This window comes from Talaromyces amestolkiae (genome assembly GCF_001896365.1).
Source record: "Talaromyces amestolkiae strain CIB chromosome Unknown scaffold13.1, whole genome shotgun sequence".
Taxonomy (NCBI): Eukaryota; Fungi; Ascomycota; class Eurotiomycetes; order Eurotiales; family Trichocomaceae; genus Talaromyces; species Talaromyces amestolkiae.
The window spans coordinates 575,019-598,806 of NW_024468049.1; the positions used below are offsets into that span (position 1 = coordinate 575,019).

Here is a 23,788-nt window from a genome sequence, read left to right on the forward strand (position 1 = left end):
TCACCAATCTGCCATATATGCCTCCCGTAATGGAGCAGCAATGCATAATAGCCTAGCAGCACTAGCGCTTCTGGTCGTTTAACTACAAGCAGTCCTCTGAGTGGCGGTAATATCAACAATACCCATGAGGCCACCATGTGGAATCGATTGCCACGTTCCTCCTCCTTTTCCGCAGAGACCGAATCGAATCCAATCTGTAGATATCGGATTGCCTCTCGACAAGCTTCTTTTTCTTTTTCATCAAGCCCTTTCGCACCATCTACCAGCTCTTTGACTTGCTGGCAATGATTCCCTTGTGGGATTCGAGTATTGTACTGCGAACTCCATGAAAGGATTGATTTAAGTTCCGACTCCATCAGTAATGGCCACGCCGTTCCAGCGATGGCATGAACACCTCTTTGCATATCGATACATTGAATAAAGTGAAGCATGAAAACCTCAAGGCCTCCTGCATCCCGCTTAGCCAGAGTATCAGTGAGCATGTGATGGCCCAGGGTTGCCGAGAAAAGAAGCATAGCGACACAGTTTGATTCATCAATACCGTTCCAAGAGGCATTGAAAAGTGATATTGCCCGGGTCTGGAGAGTAACAGCCTGGTGGAGATAGGATTCAGCTTGCTCAGGATGGAGAAATGCTAGATGTCGCGCAGAAAAGGCTAGCATTTCATGCAGAACATACGGTGCCTGCAAGCCAACCCTAAAGCTGGTGGTGATAGTGCCGAGAAAATTCTCGTCACGATAAGATAGGCTGAATAAACTCTTGTCGAGTGTCATGTGGATCAACAGCTCCATATGATTGAGATTCACGGGATCGTCAAGTGCCGAAGCTGAATTGTGAGTTTCCGTATTCGGCAAAGCTGGCAAAAGAGGAGTTTGCACAGAGGCTGTAGCCAGTGGTGAAATACCAGGAGCTAAAGTGGGAGAATTTGTCTGAGTTTCCGGTGTAGATGGGTTGTCTGAAGGGCTATCGGGTGCGTAATGGCAAGTCCGTCCCGACATGGAGCATAGAACGCATATTGGTCGTCTTTCATCGCACTAAGAGGACCATCAGTCAGCTACTATAAGTATAATAAATACCCAATTGGGGCATCACCTTGACGTGCCGACGCTTGCTAATTGGCTAATGTCAGCGAGGACTCAATACTCTAGACCACTTGTTCTGGACTCACCACTCCAAACAGCCCCTTTTTGATTTCCTGTGGCTTCGACGAAGCATAGTGCAAGGCTACCTAGCTAAGATACACTTCAAAAGCTATCGCCGAAGTCGTCAAACACGCGTATCTGCAACCTCCACTAAGGATCTAGGATTGATTTGCTACTTTTCGTGGAATTGTGGGAAATATTCAGGAGCAAATTCGAGGACGGATGATTACGTGCGAATCACCCAGTCACAGCGGCGATAAAAGTACCAGGGACAGTATAAAGATGTATTAAACATTCTGCCTAGATGTGCCTCGCTCTCCAGATGTCCGATTGACATGTCGTTGAAGTGCTAGGGGACTAGGAAAGGGCAGTGAAGCTCGCCCTGGTATTGACCCACTGGGATAGACGCTAGAGACACAGACCCACAAGGATTGTTTATGTAACACGCGTATTCCACAATTGGCCATTAGGAAGCGTCTGTCATGAGATATCTTGAAGATGCTCGGGTCGCTAACCAAACGACATCTCATACAATTTGATCCCACCTGGATTTAGGACCTTTCGTAATACGCGGAATTGGAAAATGAATAGGCAGCAGAAAATCTGTAGGGTCGCTACTATCTTGGCGCAGCAATCGATGAACTTCTTAAAGAGCGTGAACCTCGCGGCTTGAAGCTTCCCAATGGACGCTACACATTGATTTTATATTTGCAATTCATATACTCAGTATTTTACAGCGCTGCTACATGCCGTGCTAAAGCCTTGTCAGACATATTCGTGGTCGTCGTGAATTTCAACACAGAGCTCTCCCATCCCTCATCCAAACATGCCAACTGTTCAGCCATACGAGGGGGACCATTACCTGTGGAACTATGTGCCCAATCTTCCGGCAGCTATTGTATTCACCGCTGTATTCACTGCCTTGACCATAGCTCATACTTGGAGGATGGCCAGAGCAAAATTGTGGTTTTGTTCCGCTTTCGTCATCGGCGGCATCTGTACGTCTTTGCTTGATTGCAGCTTTTCTTCACATCAACTGATGATCTTTGGTATAGGTGAGATTATCGGGTATGCTTGCCGAGCAGGCGCGTATAACGCTACGGGCTCCTTAGCACCCTACCTCATCCAGGCTATTTTCCTCGTGTTAGCGCCCGTCTTCTTTGCCGCATCGCTGTATATGGTATACTCCCGCATCGTACGCGCAGTTCATGGTGAAGCATTCTCACTGATCTCGCCTCGCTGGACGACAATCATCTTCGTGACCGGCGACTGGACTTGTTTGAACGTTCAATCGGCGGGCTCTGGATTGACGAGTCACCCAAAAATCGCATCTATAGGGGACTATATCATCGTTGCTGGGTTGATCCTTCAAGTTCTGCTATTCATCGGCTTTCTGGTTTGTTGCGTCATCTTCAACAAGCGGTTCAGTGCGCAAACGGCCAAGACTGGAGCTACAAGTAATGTCCCCTGGCGATCGCGTCTGTACATGCTCTATTTGACGTCTATCTTCGTGTTGGTACGAAACATATATCGCATTGTTGAGTTCATGATGGGCCAGCATGGCTTTCTTCTGGAGCACGAGTGGCCGCTGTACGCCTTTGATGGATCCCTCATGATCCTGGTCATGGTCGGCTTTTTCGTCTGGTACCCTGCTCCTCTGCAACCGAGCTCCAGAGAGTCGATGATTGAGCTCACGAGTGCCAACTCAGTGGAAGATGAGCCAAGTAGAGTACGCAGAGTGTTGGAGCGACATCCTCTGATGGTGTTGGGAGCTCGGCTGTGTTGACATCCGATCGACACAAATAAGTGGAGCCATCTAACAGCCCAACTCGCCGTCCAATCGGAGGTCGTGGTTCCTTAGCGCTCACTCTGTATCGGTGCCTGTATTTTAACAATACGACGCATAAGTTGGGATAGAGTGACAGAGTATCCATGACAGTGTGACAATGTCGGAGGTCATTCAACCATTGCACATTCCCTATGCCAATAAGCGTTCTGTGCGACCCCTCTATACGACGAGTCACTACATCTATTGACTCAACTCACAGTCAACTGGGGCATCATTGGACGCAGATCTAAGCGCCGATCTCATACACAAATACATCTGGCATACCCATTATGGCATAGTCAATACGGCCATAAATAACAACTGACACAGCCCTTACTATTTTCATTCTCTAGCGACCATCTGTATGTAGCGAAATCTTAGATCTTCCTCTTTATACTGTTGCCTATTTGTTACAAATTGCATACCACATTGAGTAAAATTCTCGAATCTCTCTTTCAGTGGCTGTGTCCGTTCCTCGTATCCGTCAGAAATCATCGTAATAGGCTGTACTGAAACCAGTTGGTTTCTCCACAGTGGACTTGGCGCTTTGTCGCGGGTGGCTTAGCTCCAGCTGTCGTACTCTTTTTCGGCAGAGACATCTGTCTCTGTCTTTCTTACACTGTCGAATGTTGACTTATCTATCGCATATTAACCCAAATAACCGCGAAGCGAATAGCTTCATACTCTGAAACTAACCAGCGGCGGTTTCCCAGCTGTTTTTGAGACGACTCGACTCCTTTCTATCCGATCGATGATGATAAACCTTGAACGCCGCCTGTCACTGTCAGGCGTGGAATGGACAAAATGCAACACAACACTAGAGAGCGCAAGTAGTACGTCTTCAATAATGCTTCGTATGGAGTTTCTCTGTCGAATGAATCTAATTGTGTTTCGCGATAGTATCCGAAGTGCCGCTTTGGGATAATGGATGGACTTTCCATCACCTCGGTCTTGTATTATGCGCCGGCTTCGGGCTGGTAGGCGTGGTTACCTCCCTTTTATTAGCGTTTATGCACGCGACACATTATAGCAAACCACGAGAACAACGACAGTGAGTTGGCTGCCATGTTGGTGATTATCGTCCGAGTAAAAGACTGACCACGTGCCCCCCTGTGAACAGTATTCTGCGAATTCTATTCATGGTCCCGGTATACTGCACCGAATCCTTCCTCTGTTTCCTCTTCTATCGAGAATCCGTCTACTTCGAAGTCCTGGGATCGTGCTACGAAGCATTTGCGCTTTCTTCGTTTTTCACTCTACTCTGCCACTACGCGGCACCCGATTTACATTCGCAAAAGGAATATTTCCGTGCCATTCGACCAAGGCCCTGGCTCTGGCCGCTTACGTGGTTCGCGAAATGCTGTGGCGGAGAACGCGGATGCTGGAGGACTCCACGAAGTGGACTGACATGGTTCAACGTGATTTGGACTGGCATCTATCAATACTGCTTCATTCGAGTCCTCATGACTATAGTCGCTGTCATTACGCAGGCGTTGGGCAGATATTGTGAAGCTTCTTTGAGCCCTGCATTTTCCCATGTTTGGGTGAGCACTCCTCTCTGTGGCTTATCTGGACAGAATACTAACGACCAATTAGGTCCTTGTTATTGAATCTGTTGCAGTATCAATTGCCATGTACTGCTTGATTCAATTCTACGTCCAGGTGAATAAGGATATGACACAGTATAAGCCGTTTTTGAAAATCACCGCAATCAAGCTGGTTATTTTCTTGTCCTTCTGGCAGACGGTACGTTTCTCTTCGCGTTCTAAAGAATCGCACCACTAATGCATATTTCAGACTGTGATTTCCTTTCTGTCATCGTCCGGCGCTATCAAGGTATCCGAAAAATTGGCCAACCAAGACATTCAAATTGGTATCCCGAACCTTCTCCTCTGTATCGAAATGGCTCTCTTCGCCATACTTCACCTCTTCGCTTTCCCATGGCAACCATACCGCCTGAAGGCACAGCAAGCATCCGACGATCCTCAGTACATCAACGGTCAAATCGCTTATCACGGAGGATTCTTGGGACTCAAGGCCTTAGGCGAATGTTTCAACCCATGGGACCTCATCAAAGCCGTCGGTCGTGGTTTCCGATGGCTCTTTGTCGGCTACAAGACACGCACGAACGACCCTAGTTACATGCACCAGGACGACAGCGCATTCTCTCTCAAGACACCCACTGCAACCAACCCGCAGACGAGTATACCAGGACCGAATGTGACCGCGTATGGAGGCGCAGCCGACACTACCTATCATCCCGGCAACCAATACGAAACCGCAAGTGACGAAGGTCAACAACTCCTTTTCCATGCACAGGGCAACCCGAGCTCCCCCTACCCACCGCAAAGGGGAGCAGCGTTCGATACGCTCTCAGATGAGGAAACTGGTAGTACTGGCTATGGCCACGACCCCAACCGCTACTACAACCACGTATACGACAACGATGCCCCGTCGATGAACGATCTAACAGCAGCCGAGCCGCGACCCATATCCCCTCAACCATATAGGGCATATCAACCACCGCGTAGCCCGTACGAAGGGGCTTAAAATGACGTCTCTCTGCTACGACACATCTCATACGTCTTTTGACTTGCATTTTAACTCATGATATTCATTCCCATGATGATGTCCCCGGACGAAGTTGGCAGTAACGACCATGCCAATTTTTCTCATTCTCATTTTCATAACATCGATAATATTTGACCGTCGATGTCTGTACTTTATCCCATTTCATTTCTTCTTGTTGCTTCTTCATTGTCATTCATGCTCATGATATCCCACATGTCTTGGTGTATTAGAATTCTTCTCCCGTCTCCGGACTACTTCATTTCTTCTTCTTCTTCTTGCCAGACTTGGATCTTCTGGTATATTTGTTTCTTCTTCTCTTTGCTTATATCTGGGATCTAGGAGTTTATAGCACGTTAGGGCTGCTTTTTTACGGTGGGTATTGTGGTGGTCGCCTTTGTGGGCTGGCCTGTATTTGATTTTTATTCTATTTTATTTTTGAAATTAAAGTAAGACTGAGTCATTGTCATTTTGGAATTCGCTGTGTATAGCAAGTGGTAAGCTACTCGGAAATATCTATCCGTGAAATTGGAAATTGCACCCCTATTAAGCCATAATAATCATTCCTCATTTCTCATAATCTATTCGTTGTTTTACACCAATTGCAAGCCGCCAGAGTTAAGATTCGCAAACGCATTTTGACTCAATTCGTCGTCGATTCTTGACGGAAGACCCATGTGCGATTTGCGACCTTTTGTCACTGGAGCGAGAGCCTGTTGTTTGCCCGTCTCCACGATTGCTGATTTCTTGCCTAGTTCGCGAATATGCTTTACGTTCTCGCCTAGACGGCCCAGCAGGGAGATAAGTGCAACGTCATTTTCTTGCGCGAGAGACTCTACTGCGAAGGATTTGGAGTCTTGCGGAGTCAGGAGAGAGAGGCCGGATACCAGTGCGGATATGTTGCGAAGTATTGACTGTGTGCTTTGACTGGTTTTACCGTCCGACGCGGACGGTGGTAGGTTTTCGAGGAATGATCGAATAAGGCGTATCCGAGATTCGAGTGTCTTGACGGCGTTGAGACGTGTGGAGAGATTGGCAATGACTGATAAGTAGAGAGCGTTAGATGGATTCAATTTTGTGCCACATTTGGATGGAGCTTACATTCTTCATTCTCTGGTGACAAGAGTACAGAATCATCTGCCTTCTTTGATGCCTCAGCCTCATTTGTGCTCGTAGCTCGCTTTGGCGCGGCTTTAGTCGTCTCAATAGCTGTAGCATTACCGGCGCCTCTAGCAACAAAATCCACACTTATCATCTCGGCTTCCCCAGTCTCTATCGAGTAGGGTAGCTCCCTAAAGCGAATATGTAAAGCCTGCCTGTCGTCACCAGTCTGCGAGGCCGTACGAGCATCAGCGACATTTTCTCCTTCAAATACGCTCTCGTAGACCGTCAAAGGAAGCTTTGCCCCGCTTTCAAAATCTGAAGCTATTTGCGAGGGATGGAACGCAAGCAATACGGCCGATTCGTTGTATTCTTGAAGTATCTGGTTGTGGATGGGGAGGATGGATGGAGATGGACCAGATTCGGGAGTCAGAGTAAACCATCCAACTATGTCCAGAGGAGGAGCTTTGTGAACATCTCGAACTGTTGTAACATGATAGCGTTAGGAAATTGTCAATGATGTTGGTTGTTGAAAGAAGTGATGTAAACGTACACTGTTGTACTCGACTCGCAAACCAGCTTGAATCAAGAACGATCTCGTTCTCTGAACTTGTTATTGTATGGCAGTCGAACGCATGCTCCAGAGTTATCTGGCGACCTTGCTGCTGTCCTAGAATAGCTCCCACGATAGGACCAGTCTGTTGCCGTGCAGCGTGTCGTGTGGCATAATCTGAGATGGTGAGAAGGACAAGAGGGTGTAATGCAACGTGAAGCCCTGAGTCAGAGGGTCTCGTTGAAATCAAGGCATTATCTGAAGTCTCACACATGATCCCGATCCAAGACAAGCCCTAGCTTGAAAATCGATGACTTGAAATGTGTGTTATTGATACTTTGAATGACAGTGAAGCTTGACAAATGGGGAAGATGGGGAAGGTAAGTCCGCCGTGTTTGCCTCATTTGCATTGGAGCTCCCCGCATCACATTCATAAGCAAACGTCGTCTCATTATTCTCAGACAACGCCAACATTTCGTCTTTGTGATAGACAGCTACTTTTTTGCTTCATTTCGTGCATCACACCAGAAAGATGACAACTCCGTCATCATACGCTGCTGTCAAGACCAATCTTGAGGCAATCCTCGCCAACCCCTCGACGCCGTTCGATGAGCCCGCTATAGAAAAGCTCAAGCTTGAAATCACGCAACAAACAGACCCAAGTATACCAGCGGATATCCTCGCTCAAATCTCGGAGGTCCTTCCAGTCCTACAATATGACCCTACGCCGCTCACAACCCTCGGCATTCGAGCTACCGCGTTCCTCAAATTCTCCGACCTTCAAGCTGTGGACCCGCCACTCAATCTGCTTGCAGGAATTCGGGCGCCGTCGCCGCCAATAAATCTATTGACACTATCGCTACTTGCAAAAGCCAACCGCGTGCCGAGCGATGCAGCTATCATTGCAGGGGACTCAGATCTGGTAGCAACGCTTGTGGAGCTCTGGCTATCCACACCTACTACCGAGGTCGCGCAGGCTGCCGTGGACGTTTTATGGTCATTGCTGGAAGTTGACCATGTTGAGACTGAAACGGTCATCGGTTCCACTCAGAATATTGCCGCTGGCCAGGGTCTCCTGTGGAGAAGGATCTTTACTGACAAGGATGTATATGGTCTCTTATTTTCGATTTGCAGCCTGACAAATGCCGGGGCCACTCCGCAGCTATCGAAACGGGAAAAGACTGTCGCGCAAGGACGGCTATTGGACTTCATAGTGAAAGCTGGAATGCTCCGTTGGGATTGCATAACGGAATCACAGGTCCCCGAGATCGAGTCTGATTATCGGAGCAATAGCCTACTTGATTTTGCAGCATGTCAAATGGTCGATACTTCTGATGTTTTGATGCATATGACTCTTTTGAACTTCTTTCGAGAGTTGATTCTGATTGATGCGCCGGGGTTGAAGACAGAATCTCCGCCGCATCAAGTCTCGCCTTTCTCTTCACGAGCTATGGATTTTCTTTTAGAGAGAAACTTGCACCAGCGAGTCTTGGGTTACTATCTTGATCCGTCTCAGCTAGATTCGATTGACATCTCGTTTCTTGCTAGTCCCATTATGGCCTATGTTGCACAATATGTGCATCTCTATCCCAATCATTTATTGAAAAGCCCACGGGAATTGCTTGACAAGATACTGTCACGAATCCACAAAGCTCTCGACATTCCGTCCGCTCAGTGGGCACACGGCGAAACCCCATTGGGTGATCTCACAATCTTAGGCTCTCTTCCACGCGTACTTCTCGTCGAAGCTAGCAGAAGGTCTCTCAGTCCCCTGCAAGCAGTTCCTGCTAATCCACCTAATAGAGCCTGTTATCAAACTCTAGCGAGAATCTTCCATGGACCGTCATCAATAGCGTCATCAGATGTAGCGACAAGAGTTACTGATGCACCGACCGATGCCTTGAAGGAATCCGTGGCAGCACGCATACTATATTTTACATACCTCAATGCGCATACGAACCTATGGCAGAATGTGGTTACTGCCGCAGATATTGTCGCCATGAAGGATGTTGCACTCGCGGCTATTGCCGTGATTGGAGCCGTTGTTACAGCAAACTGGAATACATTGTCGATGGAAGACGCCCAGCGCATATCAGCTTCTCCGTTCAAACTTCCCTCCGAGGATGAGCTGAACAGGCAAGCTTCTACCGGGCCTGGCTTACTGCCTAAATCCGGGTCATGGGCAGTGTTGACTCCCCCGGCATTAACGACAGTGCTTCCATATCTCTTTAAGCCTCCGCTATCGTATAGCAACTTCGTGGCGGGCGGCGCTGGTGATCCCGAAAGTGCTATTTGGAAACTAGCTACAGCCAAGTATGATGTCTTGGTTGATCTACACAGTAAGCTGAAGGATTCAGCGGCTCGCGTTGAGGGCTTTGAAGATATCGTGCAGACGTTGGAGCAACGTATTCGTGATGGACCTCAAGGACCAGCAATCCAGGTTGGCAGCCGCGTGGAGGCACTTGAGCTGTAGCTCTCATAGAATAGCGCTTTCAATATTTAGTGATACAATAAAAATAATGACATTTTGAACTCCTTTAAAGGATCCTGAAGTGTAGAAGCTGTCTCTGAATGGAAATAAGAGGGTCTACCAATAGCAGCCAATCAAATCAGGTGCGGGGCGGACAAGCTCTCATTTCTTATCGGATCGAAACAAATTCTTTTTACCAGTCAGTTTTCAAAATCACAGCAAGAAGCCTTTTCAGCATAATACTCATAATTGTTATCGCAAAAGTAATCGACCTACAAGCGAATATCTGCAACGCACAATGTCTTTTGGTGGCGGGAGAGGCGCTAGGAAGCCACTGCCTCCAGGCTCGGAATTCAACTGGCAAAAAGCACCTGGAGAACTTCCAGATGGCGCGCCTACCCCTACATTCCCAGTACGTACCCCGCGATTCTTCATTTCAAACTCGATTCTCCGTTTCTAGCATCCATAGTCGGAGTCGTCAGAATCTAACAATGTCCAACCAGCCTTACGACACACCCACAGCCGAGCCTTTACAAACCCGCGAACGAGCCGAAGTAGATCGATATCGAGCGCTCAGGGATAGATTCCAGAATGGGCCTTACTATGCGGCCGTGAACGCTGCTAGTACTTCTGCAAAGAAGGGGACCGCGGAGAGAGCAGAGTTCGATCCATTCAACGGCATGCCATCGTACAGTTCTCGTTATCAGAAGAGGAAGCGGACGGTGCCGAAAATATCTGGGAGGGAGTATGGTGAGTCACTCAGCTCTTTGTCGAGTAAATCATTATTGAAGGTGCAGGCTAATGCTTGATATAGTTGTGCACTTCTTCCCTCGCGAATTGTGGCGCATCGTGCGCCCAGATTACAAACCGGATCGACCCGACGCTCAAATAACAGGAGGACGATGGAAAAGAGTCCAAGCTCACTTCGAAGACGACGACGACGAAGATGTTGACGAAGACGAAAAAGCGCGCAAGCGACCGAAGGCTGGTGACGAGGAAGGCGGCGGCGACGAGGAGGAGGCACAGGAAGATGAGGGCAAGGATCTGGATGATGAAGGGGAGAAAGAAGGGAGTGATGAAGATGATGAGTTGCGCGACGATGATTTCTCCGAAGATGACGATGAGATGGGGGGTGACTATAATGCGGAGCAGTATTTCGATGGTGGTGACGATGAAGGAGATGGAGATGGCTTTGCTGATGGCGGCGGTGGGGGAGGTGATGAAGACTTCTTCTAGTTTCGAGTCGCGTTTTCTTTGCTCCTTTGCATTTTATGCATAGAAATACCCAAGCGACAGCATATATCGAGCGTTCAATTGTATATTGACTTTCGTCGACTCATGATTATCCAATCTTCAAATAACGTAGAACACCTGCCACAAATGTTGACTTAAAAAATGCGCGACACTTATTCCCAGACAGTCGAATGATAGGCTACTGATCCATTCTAAAAATATACGTGTAGAGGATGAACATTGAAGGTTGTCAAGAAAAAATTCGCAGTAATGCCCTTGAGCGTCGAGCTTCTCCGAGACCGGCCCGAGCTCTGATATCATCCCACTTCTCTTCGACTCTGCTCTTTCTGATACACACAACCCTTGAAAAAAAGAGAATACTAGGCATGGCGGAAGAAATTGGTAGCACGAGATCAGCCCTGGTCCTATACGGCTCAGAGACGGGAAATGCGCAGGAGGTAGCGGAAGAACTAGGTCGTACCGCAGAACGGTTGCATTTCGTCACTCATGTCAAGGAATTCAACGGCGTCAAAGCAGTGAGTTTCACCTTTCATTACTTTAGGAACCAGCATTGACAGTATACTAGGACACTCTGGCCTCGCATTCGCTTGTTATATTTGTCGTATCGACGACCGGTCAAGGCGATTTTCCACTCAATGCCCGTGGATTCTGGAAGACGCTTTTGCTGAAAAGACTCCCCGCAACTTTTCTCAGCGGCGTCAAATACACGCAATTTGGGCTCGGTGATAGTTCATATCCAAAGTATTTCATACCTTTCCAATACTACCTGTACATTATTCTAACAATTGTCGACAGGTTCAATTGGGCTGCCCGCAAACTTGGTAAAAGACTGTCTCAGCTAGGTGCTGATGAAATATATCCCAGTGGAGAAGCGGATGAGCAGCATCCAGAAGGGTGAATATGCCCTCTTTCCTGATGTATTGATCATTATGAAGGCAATGCTGACTACAAGGGCAGACTTGAGGGCACGTTCCTTCCATGGGCCACTAACTTGCGCAAACATTTATTAGACCAGTACCCCCTTCCCGAAGGACTCCAACCCATACCAGATGATGTACAGCTTCCCCCGAAATGGATCTTGGAAGAGTTATCTGCCGACGCTGTTCCGTTAATAGACCCAGATCAAGAAAAGCAGGATGTATTGCTGGAAGAAGACACAGAGCCCCATCTATATCGCCTTGAACCTGACAGGAGGTCTATTCCGGATGCATTCAGAGCGAAATTGACACAGAACAAACGAGTCACACCTCAAGGGCATTGGCAAGATGTCCGACACCTATGCCTGACCACTTCCGAAACACTCCCATATGCGCCAGGAGATATGATCTCAATCACGCCTAAGAACTTTGCGGTGGATGTTGATGAAATGTTGAGATTAATGGGCTGGTCTAACGTGGCCGATAAGCCTGTCACATTCATCCCCGGTGCCTTGCTACAAGGTCGACCGAAAGAAGAACTTCCGGCCCCTCCTATCCCACACCTTGTTCACACAGAATCCACTCCCATCACCCTTCGGACTCTCCTCATTGAATATCTTGATATTCGTGCTATTCCACGCCGGTCATTCTTCGCCAATATCGCACATTACACCGCCGACGAACAGCACAAAGAAAGACTGCTAGATTTCACTAACCCGGAGTTCATCGACGAACTGTGGGATTATACTACACGCCCACGTCGAAGCATTCTGGAGGTACTTCATGATTTTGATACCGTGAAGATTCCGTGGCAACATGCTGCGTCTGTTTTGCCAGTGATTCGAGGCCGTCAATTTAGTATCGCTAGTGGTGGTGAGCTCAAGAGGTTGCCGAATCAGAACAGCGGGACGAAATTTGAACTCCTCATCGCGATCGTCAAATACCGGACTATTCTCAAAAAGATTCGGGAAGGTGTCTGCACTCGGTATCTATCAGTGCTCAGGCCTGGAAGCACTTTGAAAGTGCAGCTACAGCGTGGTGGCCTGAACCCAACATTGAAGCAACTTGTAGGACCTGCAGTCTTGGTCGGACCTGGCACCGGTCTGGCACCACTACGAGCAATGATTTGGGAAAAGGCAGCGATGATCAAAGCTTCACGTGAAGGGCAATCGCATATTACATTACCTAGCATTGGATCTACAATCCTGCTCTTCGGAGGTCGAAACCGTGCTGCTGATTACTTTTTCGAGGATGAATGGAAGCAACTTGAGAAAGAAGAACTATTAGACCTTCAAGTGTTGACAGCATTCTCGCGTGATCAGCAACAGAAAGTATATGTGCAGGATCGGATTCGAGAACATGCAGAAGTTATATTCAGGATGCTACATGAAGATGGAGGATCGGTTTTCATTTGTGGATCTTCAGGTCGAATGCCGCAGGCTGTCAGAGAAGCGCTGATAGAATGCTTTCAACACCGGATTATATCTTCTGGGTCAAATACATATACTCGGGAGCAAGCGGAGCATTTTCTTCTAGAAATGGAAAAGACTGGAAGCTACAAACAAGAGACCTGGTGAACGATGAAGAGCTACGAGCTGGATGCCAGTGGCCATTCGAGTCAGTCATGAACGTTAGATTGATTACCACTTCTCATGTGGGATGAAGAAATCTCTCAAATATGGGACCTCATTCCAATGGACGAAAGGTACTGCCATAAGGTCCCCGGACTATTTGTCACAGCTGTTTAACCCTACTGATGTTGTACTATATCATGTTCAGAGATCCTGACCGGCCCTTTGGAAGAGCTGGACGCGAGAAAGTTCTGGTCAGAATACTAGCTCCTCCTGGCACTCTTCCGAAAGACTTCCAGGTGTGCTTAAAAGTCGTTGTTGATGATTGAGGATATTACTCTGGTTTGGTCTGTTCAGAAAGCGATCGGTGCATATCAACATATGTATATTAGAGGCGGCCACCCATGTTCAAGGCTCCTAGACCTTTCAAACCTGTTGCTAGTTGATATTGGAGCATTTCTCGGAGTACCAACTCCGGAGGACAACTGCTCAGAATTGCGTGAAACATGACCAGACCGCAAATTGAGGGATAGAAATTCTTTTCCTGCCTTTTTTATCCCTCTTTGACTGATATTGTGTTCCCTGGGAAATATGTGATCCATGTGCGTTCCTGTTTTGCGAACACGCGTCATCCTAGTGATATGGCGACATGTATGTGGTCCTAGCATAGCTGAGAATTCTTTATTAAGACATTTTGATAAGATTTACTAACGATACCTAGTCAAAAACAGGAGGAAATACATGGAAAATATTTGTACACAGTTGGAATTGAAATTATTGACGGACCTCCGTATGAGCAGCTCGAGCTTTTCTTCACATGCATGCATAATGGATCTGCTTGGAATTGCGAACCAGGCCGACAAAATTGAAGCTGCATTACCTCCTCTTTTCCTGGTATTTTCCAATCTGTGCCCGAAGCAGGTTCTTTCCGCTCGCTAGCTTCATGGAAATCTGAAGCTATACCAGCTTTATAAGTCCTTACTCATCTCTCGCTTCAACAACTTATTACCAACAATGTGGCATTTAGCTCACACAGTCTACTCATCTATATAGTTACATGGTGTGTTTACTGAAAAATAAAATTCTAACAATACATCTTCACAGGGACAGGGATTCAGGGTGGACTGGATACCGATGAACGACTCATGCAAGGTATAGCTACAGCCTTCTGCTTGGTGACACTGCTTTATATATATGGGCATTTGTACTCCCAAATGCAGTCAAAGTCCAGCTTCCAAGTCATTTGAAAACAGACCGCTTTTATTGAATTGCCCCTGGCTCCTGCATATCTGGTGGGAGTATCCTGGAATGAGAGTGATAGAGCAAAGAGTCGGATTTTGAGCGCTTGAGTGTTCGTCGTCATCTACTTCCCTGACAACTATCGCGTGGTTGGATTATCATATCCACTGGCTGTTTCATCGTGGAACGCTTACCATTCAAGTAACGAGGAAAGAGGGACGCCTGTGTGAGAACGTAAGTTGGACACTGCTTGCATCTTCTTATCCTTTTTCTTTTTTTTGATACTCAAATGACTCGAGTCATAGTCTCACAGCTATCTCATAGCTAAAATCTTCTTTATGTCGACACGTTGTACAGCAACGACTCGATAGACCCTAAAAAGTTACGCAGACATGCCATCGATAGGTAGTGTGTGCAACGGACACCGCCTGTTTTCCGTAAACAGAGATGCAGAAACTATTGCCAAAGCCGGGTGATTATTCAATCAAGCATCGCACAAGTCTCGAATAGCCAAAGGATCTCCGAAATGAGCTTCGAAGATCAGCTCATCCTTGTCGTGAACCTGGTCAAAATGTCAAGACTATGCATAAGGAATTTATGCATAACGTTGAGACTCTATGATTCTCAGAGTTCAGCACTCTTCCTAGCCTATACGCGAACAAGCCGAACTATCGTGCTTTTGACCCTGTGGATATCGGAGAAGGACTCATTGTTGAAAAGATGATTTGCGTTTTGATTGCTTCAAGGTAAGATCTACAGACTACGTCTTTTGATGACAATGTTGTCTGTTGGCTTCGAACCGTGGACATGTACAGACTGGAGAAATTTTCACTGGCTGGAATTGCTGGAAGGTTGTCTCCTTTTTCTATGGACTATTAACACTCACGTTTGATGGCTCATTCCTCAGCTGGACATCTAGGTGTATTAGATATCCAAGGTCTTTGGATTAGCGGCGAAACTAAGGAACTCGGCCCAAAGAGACTTCATCAACGAGTCTATTCTATGCAATGAAACGTGGACTGCCTGGATAAGAGAGCGGTTATTCACATGTTACAGAGGTCCATCCTTACGGCCCTGATTATTTTACTTGAGTCATATAGTGACACGCAGAGCGTTTCGACGTAAGCGACATGAAGCTGTTTTCTCTTATTAGCGATATTCTGCTTCTACTCTCGAATATCCGGCTCACGATAGCCCTTGCCTACACACCAGACCAGGTAGGATTCAACCTCAACGAGAACGAGACTGCGGCCAACCCTCTCGACTACTGGGGTCAATGGCAGGATCATGAATATCACCCATCTCCGAGAAATTGGCGAATGCCATTTTATACAGTGTTCCTTGACAGGTTTTCCAATGGGGACCCATCAAATGATGATGCCAACGGGACACAATGGGAGCATGATATATTATCGAATCAACTGAGAAATGGAGGAGATGTTCGTGGTTTGATGAATAGTTTCGACTATTTGCAAGGGATGGGGATTAAGGTAATCCGCTGAAGTCCTCACGGATCAATGTGCAGACACTGATCCTCATTATAGGGACTTTATATAGCTGGCATGCCGCATATCAATCAGCCATGGGCTGCTGACGGGTACTCACCGTTGGATTTGACGCTGCTGGACCGTCACTTAGGGTCCATTGATGACTGGAGATCGATGATTGCAGAGGCTCATAGACGGGGGATGTATGTTGTCATGGAAAATACAATGGCGACGTAAGTGCTCATAGCCACGGACTTTGTCATGGTAACTCGCTCATTGTGACCAGGATGGGAGATCTTATAGGCTTCGATGGTCATTTGAACAATTCAGCACCGTTTAATTCACACGGATACGACTATCTATGGAAAACATCACGTCGATATCATGATTTCCAACCTGGGAACAAGTGGCTAGATGAATGTGATTGGGAATATCCAAGGTTCTGGGATGATTCTGGTTCAGGTTTGATTGAGACAAATCTGACCAGAGGCTGCTTGGACAGCGAATTTGATCAGGTATTGTGAAGATACCGCGTCATTCGTGAAGTTGAAGACTGATCTGGTACAGTACGGTGAAGTATCTTCATTCGGAGACTATCCAGAGTGGGAACGTCAAGTCACGAAATTTGGTTTTGTACAAGACCGTCTTCGGGAATGGCGACCTGACGTCAGGCGCAAACTCGAACTCTTTTCGTGCATCACGATAGCCATGCTCGATGTTGATGGCTTTCGGATTGATAAAGCTTTGCAGGTTACTCTTGATGCTCAAGGAGATTGGTCGGATTCCATACGTCAATGCGCTCGTCGATTCAACAAGAATAATTTCTTCATTCCTGGAGAAATTGTTTCTGGGAATTCTTTCGGTGCTCTTTATGTTGGTCGTGGCCAACAGACAAACCAGACTATGGATAACATGACTGAAATAGTTGCAATGGCGAATGCTTCCGTTCCTGGTCTTCATCTGCGCTCATCAGCAAAGGCAGCTCTGGATGCGGCGGTCTTTCACTACACAGTTTACAGAGCACTCACTAGGTTTTTAGGGTATGTATTCCAGACTTTGCTAGATTTGATGCACTGACACTTTTTGAAAAGTATGGACGGCGTCTTTGAGGCCGCAGGCGATCCCCCCCCCAATTTCGTGGAGCTATGGAATGGTTTGGTGCAAACAAATGACATGATCAACACGAATACCGGCGAATTTGATCCTCGGCATTTATATGGAACCTCAAATCAGGATGTTTTTCGGTGGCCATCCATTACTAATGGGGTTGAGAGACAGATGCTCGGACTGTGTATTGTGTCATTGTTGTTTCCAGGAATGCCCGCACTGTTATGGGGTGAGGAACAGGCATTCTATATCCTGGACAACACCAATTCGAATTATGGTGAGTATCTGTGTTCCTAGACATTGAAGTCGCGACTCATAAGACTGTAGTGTTCGGTCGTTCGCCCATGACTTCTTCATTAGCATGGCAATTGCACGGCTGCTATAAAGTTGGCTCGATCAAGTATAATAACTTCCCAACGGATAGTGCATTGCATGGTTGTATGGATGATAGCGTTAGTCTTGACCATCGTGATCCCACACATCCTGTGCGAGGACTTGTAAAGACCATGCTTGAGATGCGCCAAAACTACCCGGTACTTAATGACGGCTTCTACCTCGAGCAGTTGTCAAATATGACTCATGATATTTATCTGCCAGGCAGCAATGGCACGCGTACTGAGATTGGTTTATGGAGCATCTTACGATCACGGTTTGCCCCTACTCAAGACTTCACAGGACAGGGTCAGGGCAATCAGAGTGTATGGCTGGTTTATCACAATGATAACGTAACAGTCAATTATCAGTTCAATTGCTCTGATGAACAACTGACGTTGGTATCTCCCTTTGATTCGGGTACAAAAATCAAAAATCTATTGCCCCCATTCGAAGAATATGATCTCCAAACAAGTGTTCACAAATTAGGGTAAGATGATATGATTTAATAAGTACTTGAATATCAAATAACATGTTTTCAGATTGGACGGTTCCACGGGATTCAATGGATGTCTGTCTAATATCTCACTTCCTGCTTATAGCTTCAAAGCATTTGTACCCAAAAGCGCATTCATTGCCCCTTCATGCTACATCACAAATTTTGAGCCTGGCCACGACGCTCGTATACTCTCAACTGTCGCTACAGGCGAACGAGTGCCAATCAACTTCACCTTTTCGGAAGAGATGGACTGCGATAGCATCATGTCAGGACTTTCCGTTACTTCGACCGCAATGAATGGAGAAACTGCTCGTTTTGATAACAGGTCGATATCCTGCCACTTATTGCCGGAAAGGCAGCCTGCTACTTACCAGGGCGCCTTTTCAGGTGTTTTCAATTTCTCAATTGAGCTTGAAAATGTTTTTCATGGTGTCCATGAGATAGTTTTGAGCAATGCCACCAGCAAAGACCAGAATCGCAGCACCAATGTAAGCATATGCTGTTCTCAATTGCATGAGTAGGTGCTAACTTGTTACAGTCTGTGGATCATTTCATCATACGCATAGGGAGTCAAGAAAACCCTATGGTGTGGCCTAGTCAGGCGAATTATAGCAGAAATCTTCTTTACGCCAATGATGCAAACAATGGTACTCTCCGAGTCTCACACAAAGCGCCAGGTGCCGATCAATGGCGATACTCGTTGGACTTTGGTTCATCATATAGTTCTTGGATGAACTATACGAATTCCAACGTCTCTATTGCTCCGAAGAATTGGACAGGAACAAAGCTACAGGCCTGGCAAGGCGAACACATAATAGTCCAGTACTGGAATAGAGTGACTGGAAGTAGTAATCATCACCAACATGGAGACCTTGACTGGGAAAATAAACCATCACGTCGTTTCCCTCATCTTTGGATCCAAGGAGACTTCAATGAGTTTGGATATGATTCTGGATATTCCAGCCAAATGCATCTTCACAATACTAGTGGCCGATGGGAATACAATCTGATGACTGAATGGCCTACTCAATTATCATTAAATGCTTGGGGTATCAATGAAGATGGGCATCCGGACATCACACAAGTCTATGGTGACATCGATGGGGACATGATTTTGGATCGGATCCCTCCAATCTCATTGATGAGTAACGTCATGAATGTCACCGAGCCTCCTCCATGGCCATTTCTGTCCTGGAAACTATCCTTAGATGACGGCAACCTCAGGATGGGTATGATTCCTCATGGATCACAAAAGACGCAGATTGTCATGTTCGTCCTTCTCGGAGTCTTCCCACTCATAACCGCTATTCTAGCGGTCTGGATATACTTTGAAGTGTTTTACCAAGTCAAGCGCATCGTCTTTGGCGTTACGCAGCAAACTTTTCGAACGCATGCTCAACAGTTGACGGATGATAACGCTACTGAAGTTTCATCAAGCATTGATGACAAAGCGTCTACATTTATGAATATGCTGAGAAAAAATATCAATCGGTCACCTTCTACGAGACCTTCGACTCACAACCGAGCCTTGAATGGAGACGCTGATGAGTGTCGCAAAACAGTTCTTATTGCAACAACGGAATATAATATTGAGGACTGGGGAATAAAGATAAAAATAGGTGGTCTTGGTGTCATGGCTCAATTAATGGGCACAAATCTAGGCCATCAGAACCTTATCTGGGTAGTCCCCTGTGTTGGAGGTGTGGATTACCCCGTGGATGAAGTGGCAGAGCCCATGAGGATTAAGGTTTTGGATCAATCGTTCATGGTTCACGTCCAGTACCATCGTCTTCGGAACATCACATACGTCCTTCTAGACGCCCCTATCTTTAGGGCTCAGACCAAGTCAGAGCCTTATCCAGCTCGCATGGACGATCTTGATTCTGCCATATATTACTCCGCGTGGAACTCTTGCATTGCGGAGACCTTACAACGATTCCCAGTTGACCTTTACCACATTAATGACTATCATGGTGCAGTTGCTCAACTTCACCTTCTTCCCAGAACTATTCCTTGCTGCCTATCCCTTCATAACGCAGAGTTCCAGGGCCTTTGGCCTATGAGAACTGCCCAGGAATGCGAGGAAATTTCGCAGATATTCAATCTGGATCCAGTTATTGTCAAGAAATATGTACAATTTGGCGATGTTTTCAATCTTCTCCACGCGGCAGCTACATACCTGCAGATTCATCAAAGTGGTTTTGGCGCCGTGGGCGTATCGAGAAAATATGGGAAGAGATCCTGGGCGAGATATCCTATCTTCTGGGGCCTGCGAGAAATAGGTTCCTTGCCCAACCCAGATCCTTCGGATACTGCCGAATTGAATCACGATTCCCTGGCGACAGAAGCAGAGGTCGACCTAGCATTCGAGGCGATGCGTTCGGATATGAAGAGTAAGGCGCAGAAATGGGCTGATCTTGAACAAAATCCTGACGCCGAGCTTTTTGTCTTTGTTGGAAGATGGTCTATGCAGAAGGGAATTGATCTCATTGCCGACGTCTTTCCTTCGATTATGGAAAGCTCTCCTATAACACAACTGATTTGTGTTGGTCCCGTGATTGACCTGTATGGTCGATTTGCAGCTATCAAGCTTAGCAGAATGGTGGAAATGTACCCAGGAAGAGTCTTTTCCAGGCCACAGTTTACTGCTCTGCCGCCTTGTATTTTCAGTGGTGCTGACTTTGCGCTGATACCTTCGCGAGATGAGCCGTTCGGGCTCGTGGCTGTAGAATTTGGTAGAAAGGGTACTCTTGGAGTTGGATCAAGGTATTTTCCCATATACAAGCTTGTATTATACGATATGCTGACTATTAGACAGAGTTGGTGGTTTAGGGCAAATGCCAGGGTGGTGGTATACCATGTGAGTTCACCATTAGCACAGGGAGAATTCAAGACTAACGCGCAAAGTGAATCAATGACATCGAAGCATCTCAATCGACAATTTAAACAAGCTATATACGAAGCATTGAACTCAAGTGCTTCAGATCGCGCCATCATGCGCGCTTGGTCAAGAAGGCAGCGGTTTCCGGTCACACACTGGATCGAAAATCTGGAGACCTTACATTTAACTTCAATTGCAAAACACCGCAAGCACTCAAAGCAAGAGGATCCATCCAGGCCAAACTCAATGGTACGGATGAGCTTCTCGACAATCAGCAGATCCAGTATGCAGACACCCGTACAGCCGATCGAGTTCTTGAGACAAATTGGACATTACAGGAGACCTGCTTCACAGAGGGCAGAATCTCATACTAGGGCAAACTCGCAAGCCATCAATTTATTTGGTATTGATTATGGAAATTTCTCAACTGAGGAGAACAGTTCTCAATTGGCCGAAGGTATTGCGAGTGTTGATCATCAATGGCCATTACAAGTGCCACGTTCGACGACCTATCCATATTCGGAAATCTCAGAGATGCCATCGACTTCACGACAAAGCGGCAACGAGTCCTCCAGAGACAGTACAGCTGCCAGTCTGGAAGGTAATAGCGCCCAAGATATCTCAGGCTTTGACCAGATCAGTACACTACCTGAATATACCATGAGTAATAGCCATCTTTCATTACGAGACCAGAATCGAAATTCTTCAAGTCTGAGTCTACTGAGTGTCGATAACATCATTCGCGAAGACCGAACGTTCAGCTTACAAAGAGTGAATCCCTTCTTCACTGATTCCTCGGGGAGATACGCTCAAATGTTTGAAAAGCGGCTGAGACATCTGAGTGGGAAGAACTCCGATGACAGACTCTGCATTGAACAGTTTTTGTCAAAGAGTGAAAAGGAATGGTTCAAGATGTATCGTGATATGAAACTAGGCCGAAGCCCAACCCCCAGCCGTGCAGCGACGCTTATATTATCTCAAATTGCTCATATCACTCCAGACGAGAACATACAAGGTAGTATCTCCACTGATCCAGAGAAGCCTTTGGAAGTGGCTGAAATCTCGGAGGAAGATCTAAAGCTTCCTAAGGGATATGTTCCACCTTCTGGTTTGAAAAAGTTAATGCTATATCGATTCGGTGACTGGCCAGTCTATTCGATACTTCTTTCATTCGTGAGTTTTGTAGTCTAGGTGTCTTACTTACATCTCCTGCTGACGGCTAGTGCCTCATGTATAGGGTCAAATTATTGCAGCAAACTCGTATCAAATTACACTTCTCAACGGCGAAGTAGGAGAACCTGCCGAGAAACTGTACCTTATTGCTACTATCTATCTCATCTTCTCAATCGTGTGGTGGATAGTATTTCGTTCCCTGAGGTCAATTTTCGTTTTGTCTATTCCATTCTTGGTAAGTCATGTGCTTACTATCATTTGAATGGGGCATTAACATCAATAAAAGCTGTATGGACTTGCATTTGCCTTTATTGGCATATCGCCATTCGTAACTGCCTCCCCTGGACGATGGTGGATACAAAACGTTGCCACGGGGCTTTACGCAGCTGCGTCCTCCAGCGGATCTATATATTTTGCGCTGAATTTTGGAGATGAAGGTACGTTGTTGCCATCCATGTATTGCATTTCGACTTGGGATTATGAATTGACGCAGAATCAGGCAACACTTCCGTCGGATCCTGGGTATACCGAGCCTGTGTCATTCAAGGAACGCAACAAGTCTACGTCTCTTTCCTGTGGTATTGGGGAAGTAGACTGGCTGCTCAATCTCAAGCAGGACTCACTAGAACTAGTTTGGCAGACTCTCATCCGGTGTCGCTTACTGGTATTGGCCTGGGGATTGCGGCTATAATGTGGACAGTCGGGACAGTCCTATTCTTTGGATTGCCTGAATACTATACCCAGTCGCCTGGGCAGGTTCCGGCATTCTACAAGTCGCTTCCACGACGGAAGATCGTTCTGGTATGCCTACGTTTCTAACTTTAGTGGCTGCTGCTAACAAGCGATGCAGTGGTTCTGGTACGCAGTTTTCATCCAAAATTACTGGCTGTCAGCCCCCTACGGACGCAACTGGCTCTATCTCTGGTCCAGCAAGCACGCACACTCATGGATGATCACTGTGATGGTTCTAATCTTCTTCATTGGCATCTGGGCCATCATCCTTTGGATTCTAGGCATTCTGTCCAAGCGACACGCGTGGTTCGTGCCGATATTCACTATTGGACTCGGCGCACCAAAATGGTGTCAAATGCTTTGGTCTACCTCGAATATTGGCTCATATGTGCCTTGGGCTGGGAGTGCTGTGGCGAGTTCGCTTGTTGGAAGGGGGTTGTGGTTATGGCTTGGTGTGTTGGATGCGTTGCAGGGTGTTGGTAAGTCTTCCCCCCTTAGTCTTCGCCATTGATTTAGAGTCTGAGATATATGTATAGGATTCGGCATGATCCTCCTCAACACCCTTACCCGTTTTCACATCGCTTTCACCCTGCTCGCAGCGCAGGTCATAGGCTCCATCGGCACAATCCTCGCTCGCGCCACTGCACCCGACAAGACAGGTCCAGGCGATGTCTTCCCCGATTTCTCGGCTGGTGTACGCGATGGCCTTTCCAAAGCGGATTTTTGGGTTTGCCTGTTGTTTTTGTTGTCCATCAATGCCCTCTGTTTCATTTTCTTTCGGAAGGAGCAGTTGCAGAAGCCTTGATTCTCAAATCCGTCCGTCCTTTGTGGTAGTTCCCAGGACGGAGGAGCTACAGTTTCTCTTTCCAGATTCTTGTTTCGTTCTTTATAATC

General features: G+C 46.8%; 6 protein-coding genes across 6 annotated transcripts; 5 read left to right on the forward strand and 1 right to left on the reverse strand.

Moving 5' to 3' along the window:
- Nucleotides 1-1,968: 1,968 nt before the first annotated feature.
- On the forward strand, nt 1,969-5,520 carry BHQ10_006865 (uncharacterized protein; the record flags this gene model as incomplete). The annotated part of the gene is made up of 4 exons (XM_040879498.1): nt 1,969-2,140; nt 2,198-2,871; nt 4,567-4,716; nt 4,768-5,520. The coding sequence occupies 4 exons, from the start codon at nt 1,969-1,971 to the stop codon at nt 5,518-5,520; spliced, it is 1,749 nt and encodes a 582-aa protein (XP_040735369.1).
- Nucleotides 5,521-6,131: 611 nt separating this feature from the next.
- Nucleotides 6,132-7,466, reverse strand: BHQ10_006866 (uncharacterized protein; the record flags this gene model as incomplete). The annotated part of the gene is made up of 3 exons (XM_040879499.1): nt 6,132-6,580; nt 6,640-7,122; nt 7,193-7,466. 3 exons carry the CDS (start codon nt 7,464-7,466, stop codon nt 6,132-6,134), a joined length of 1,206 nt encoding a protein of 401 aa, XP_040735370.1.
- Nucleotides 7,467-7,724: 258 nt separating this feature from the next.
- On the forward strand, nt 7,725-9,665 carry BHQ10_006867 (uncharacterized protein; the record flags this gene model as incomplete). Its single annotated transcript, XM_040879500.1, has 1 exon — nt 7,725-9,665. The coding sequence occupies one exon, from the start codon at nt 7,725-7,727 to the stop codon at nt 9,663-9,665; it is 1,941 nt and encodes a 646-aa protein (XP_040735371.1).
- A 295-nt stretch (nt 9,666-9,960) lies between these two features.
- On the forward strand, nt 9,961-10,898 carry BHQ10_006868 (uncharacterized protein; the record flags this gene model as incomplete). Its single annotated transcript, XM_040879501.1, has 3 exons — nt 9,961-10,074; nt 10,166-10,412; nt 10,477-10,898. The coding sequence occupies 3 exons, from the start codon at nt 9,961-9,963 to the stop codon at nt 10,896-10,898; spliced, it is 783 nt and encodes a 260-aa protein (XP_040735372.1).
- A 383-nt stretch (nt 10,899-11,281) lies between these two features.
- On the forward strand, nt 11,282-13,410 carry BHQ10_006869 (uncharacterized protein; the record flags this gene model as incomplete). The annotated part of the gene is made up of 4 exons (XM_040879502.1): nt 11,282-11,431; nt 11,482-11,657; nt 11,712-11,810; nt 11,874-13,410. 4 exons carry the CDS (start codon nt 11,282-11,284, stop codon nt 13,408-13,410), a joined length of 1,962 nt encoding a protein of 653 aa, XP_040735373.1.
- A 2,363-nt stretch (nt 13,411-15,773) lies between these two features.
- Nucleotides 15,774-23,699, forward strand: BHQ10_006870 (uncharacterized protein; the record flags this gene model as incomplete). Its single annotated transcript, XM_040879504.1, has 17 exons — nt 15,774-16,133; nt 16,188-16,363; nt 16,417-16,645; nt 16,698-17,170; nt 17,222-17,514; nt 17,565-17,935; nt 17,981-18,099; nt 18,152-18,596; nt 18,647-20,874; nt 20,927-20,968; nt 21,093-21,272; nt 21,328-22,162; nt 22,227-22,397; nt 22,449-22,599; nt 22,662-22,963; nt 23,013-23,373; nt 23,431-23,699. The coding sequence occupies 17 exons, from the start codon at nt 15,774-15,776 to the stop codon at nt 23,697-23,699; spliced, it is 7,005 nt and encodes a 2,334-aa protein (XP_040735374.1).
- Nucleotides 23,700-23,788: the final 89 nt, after the last annotated feature.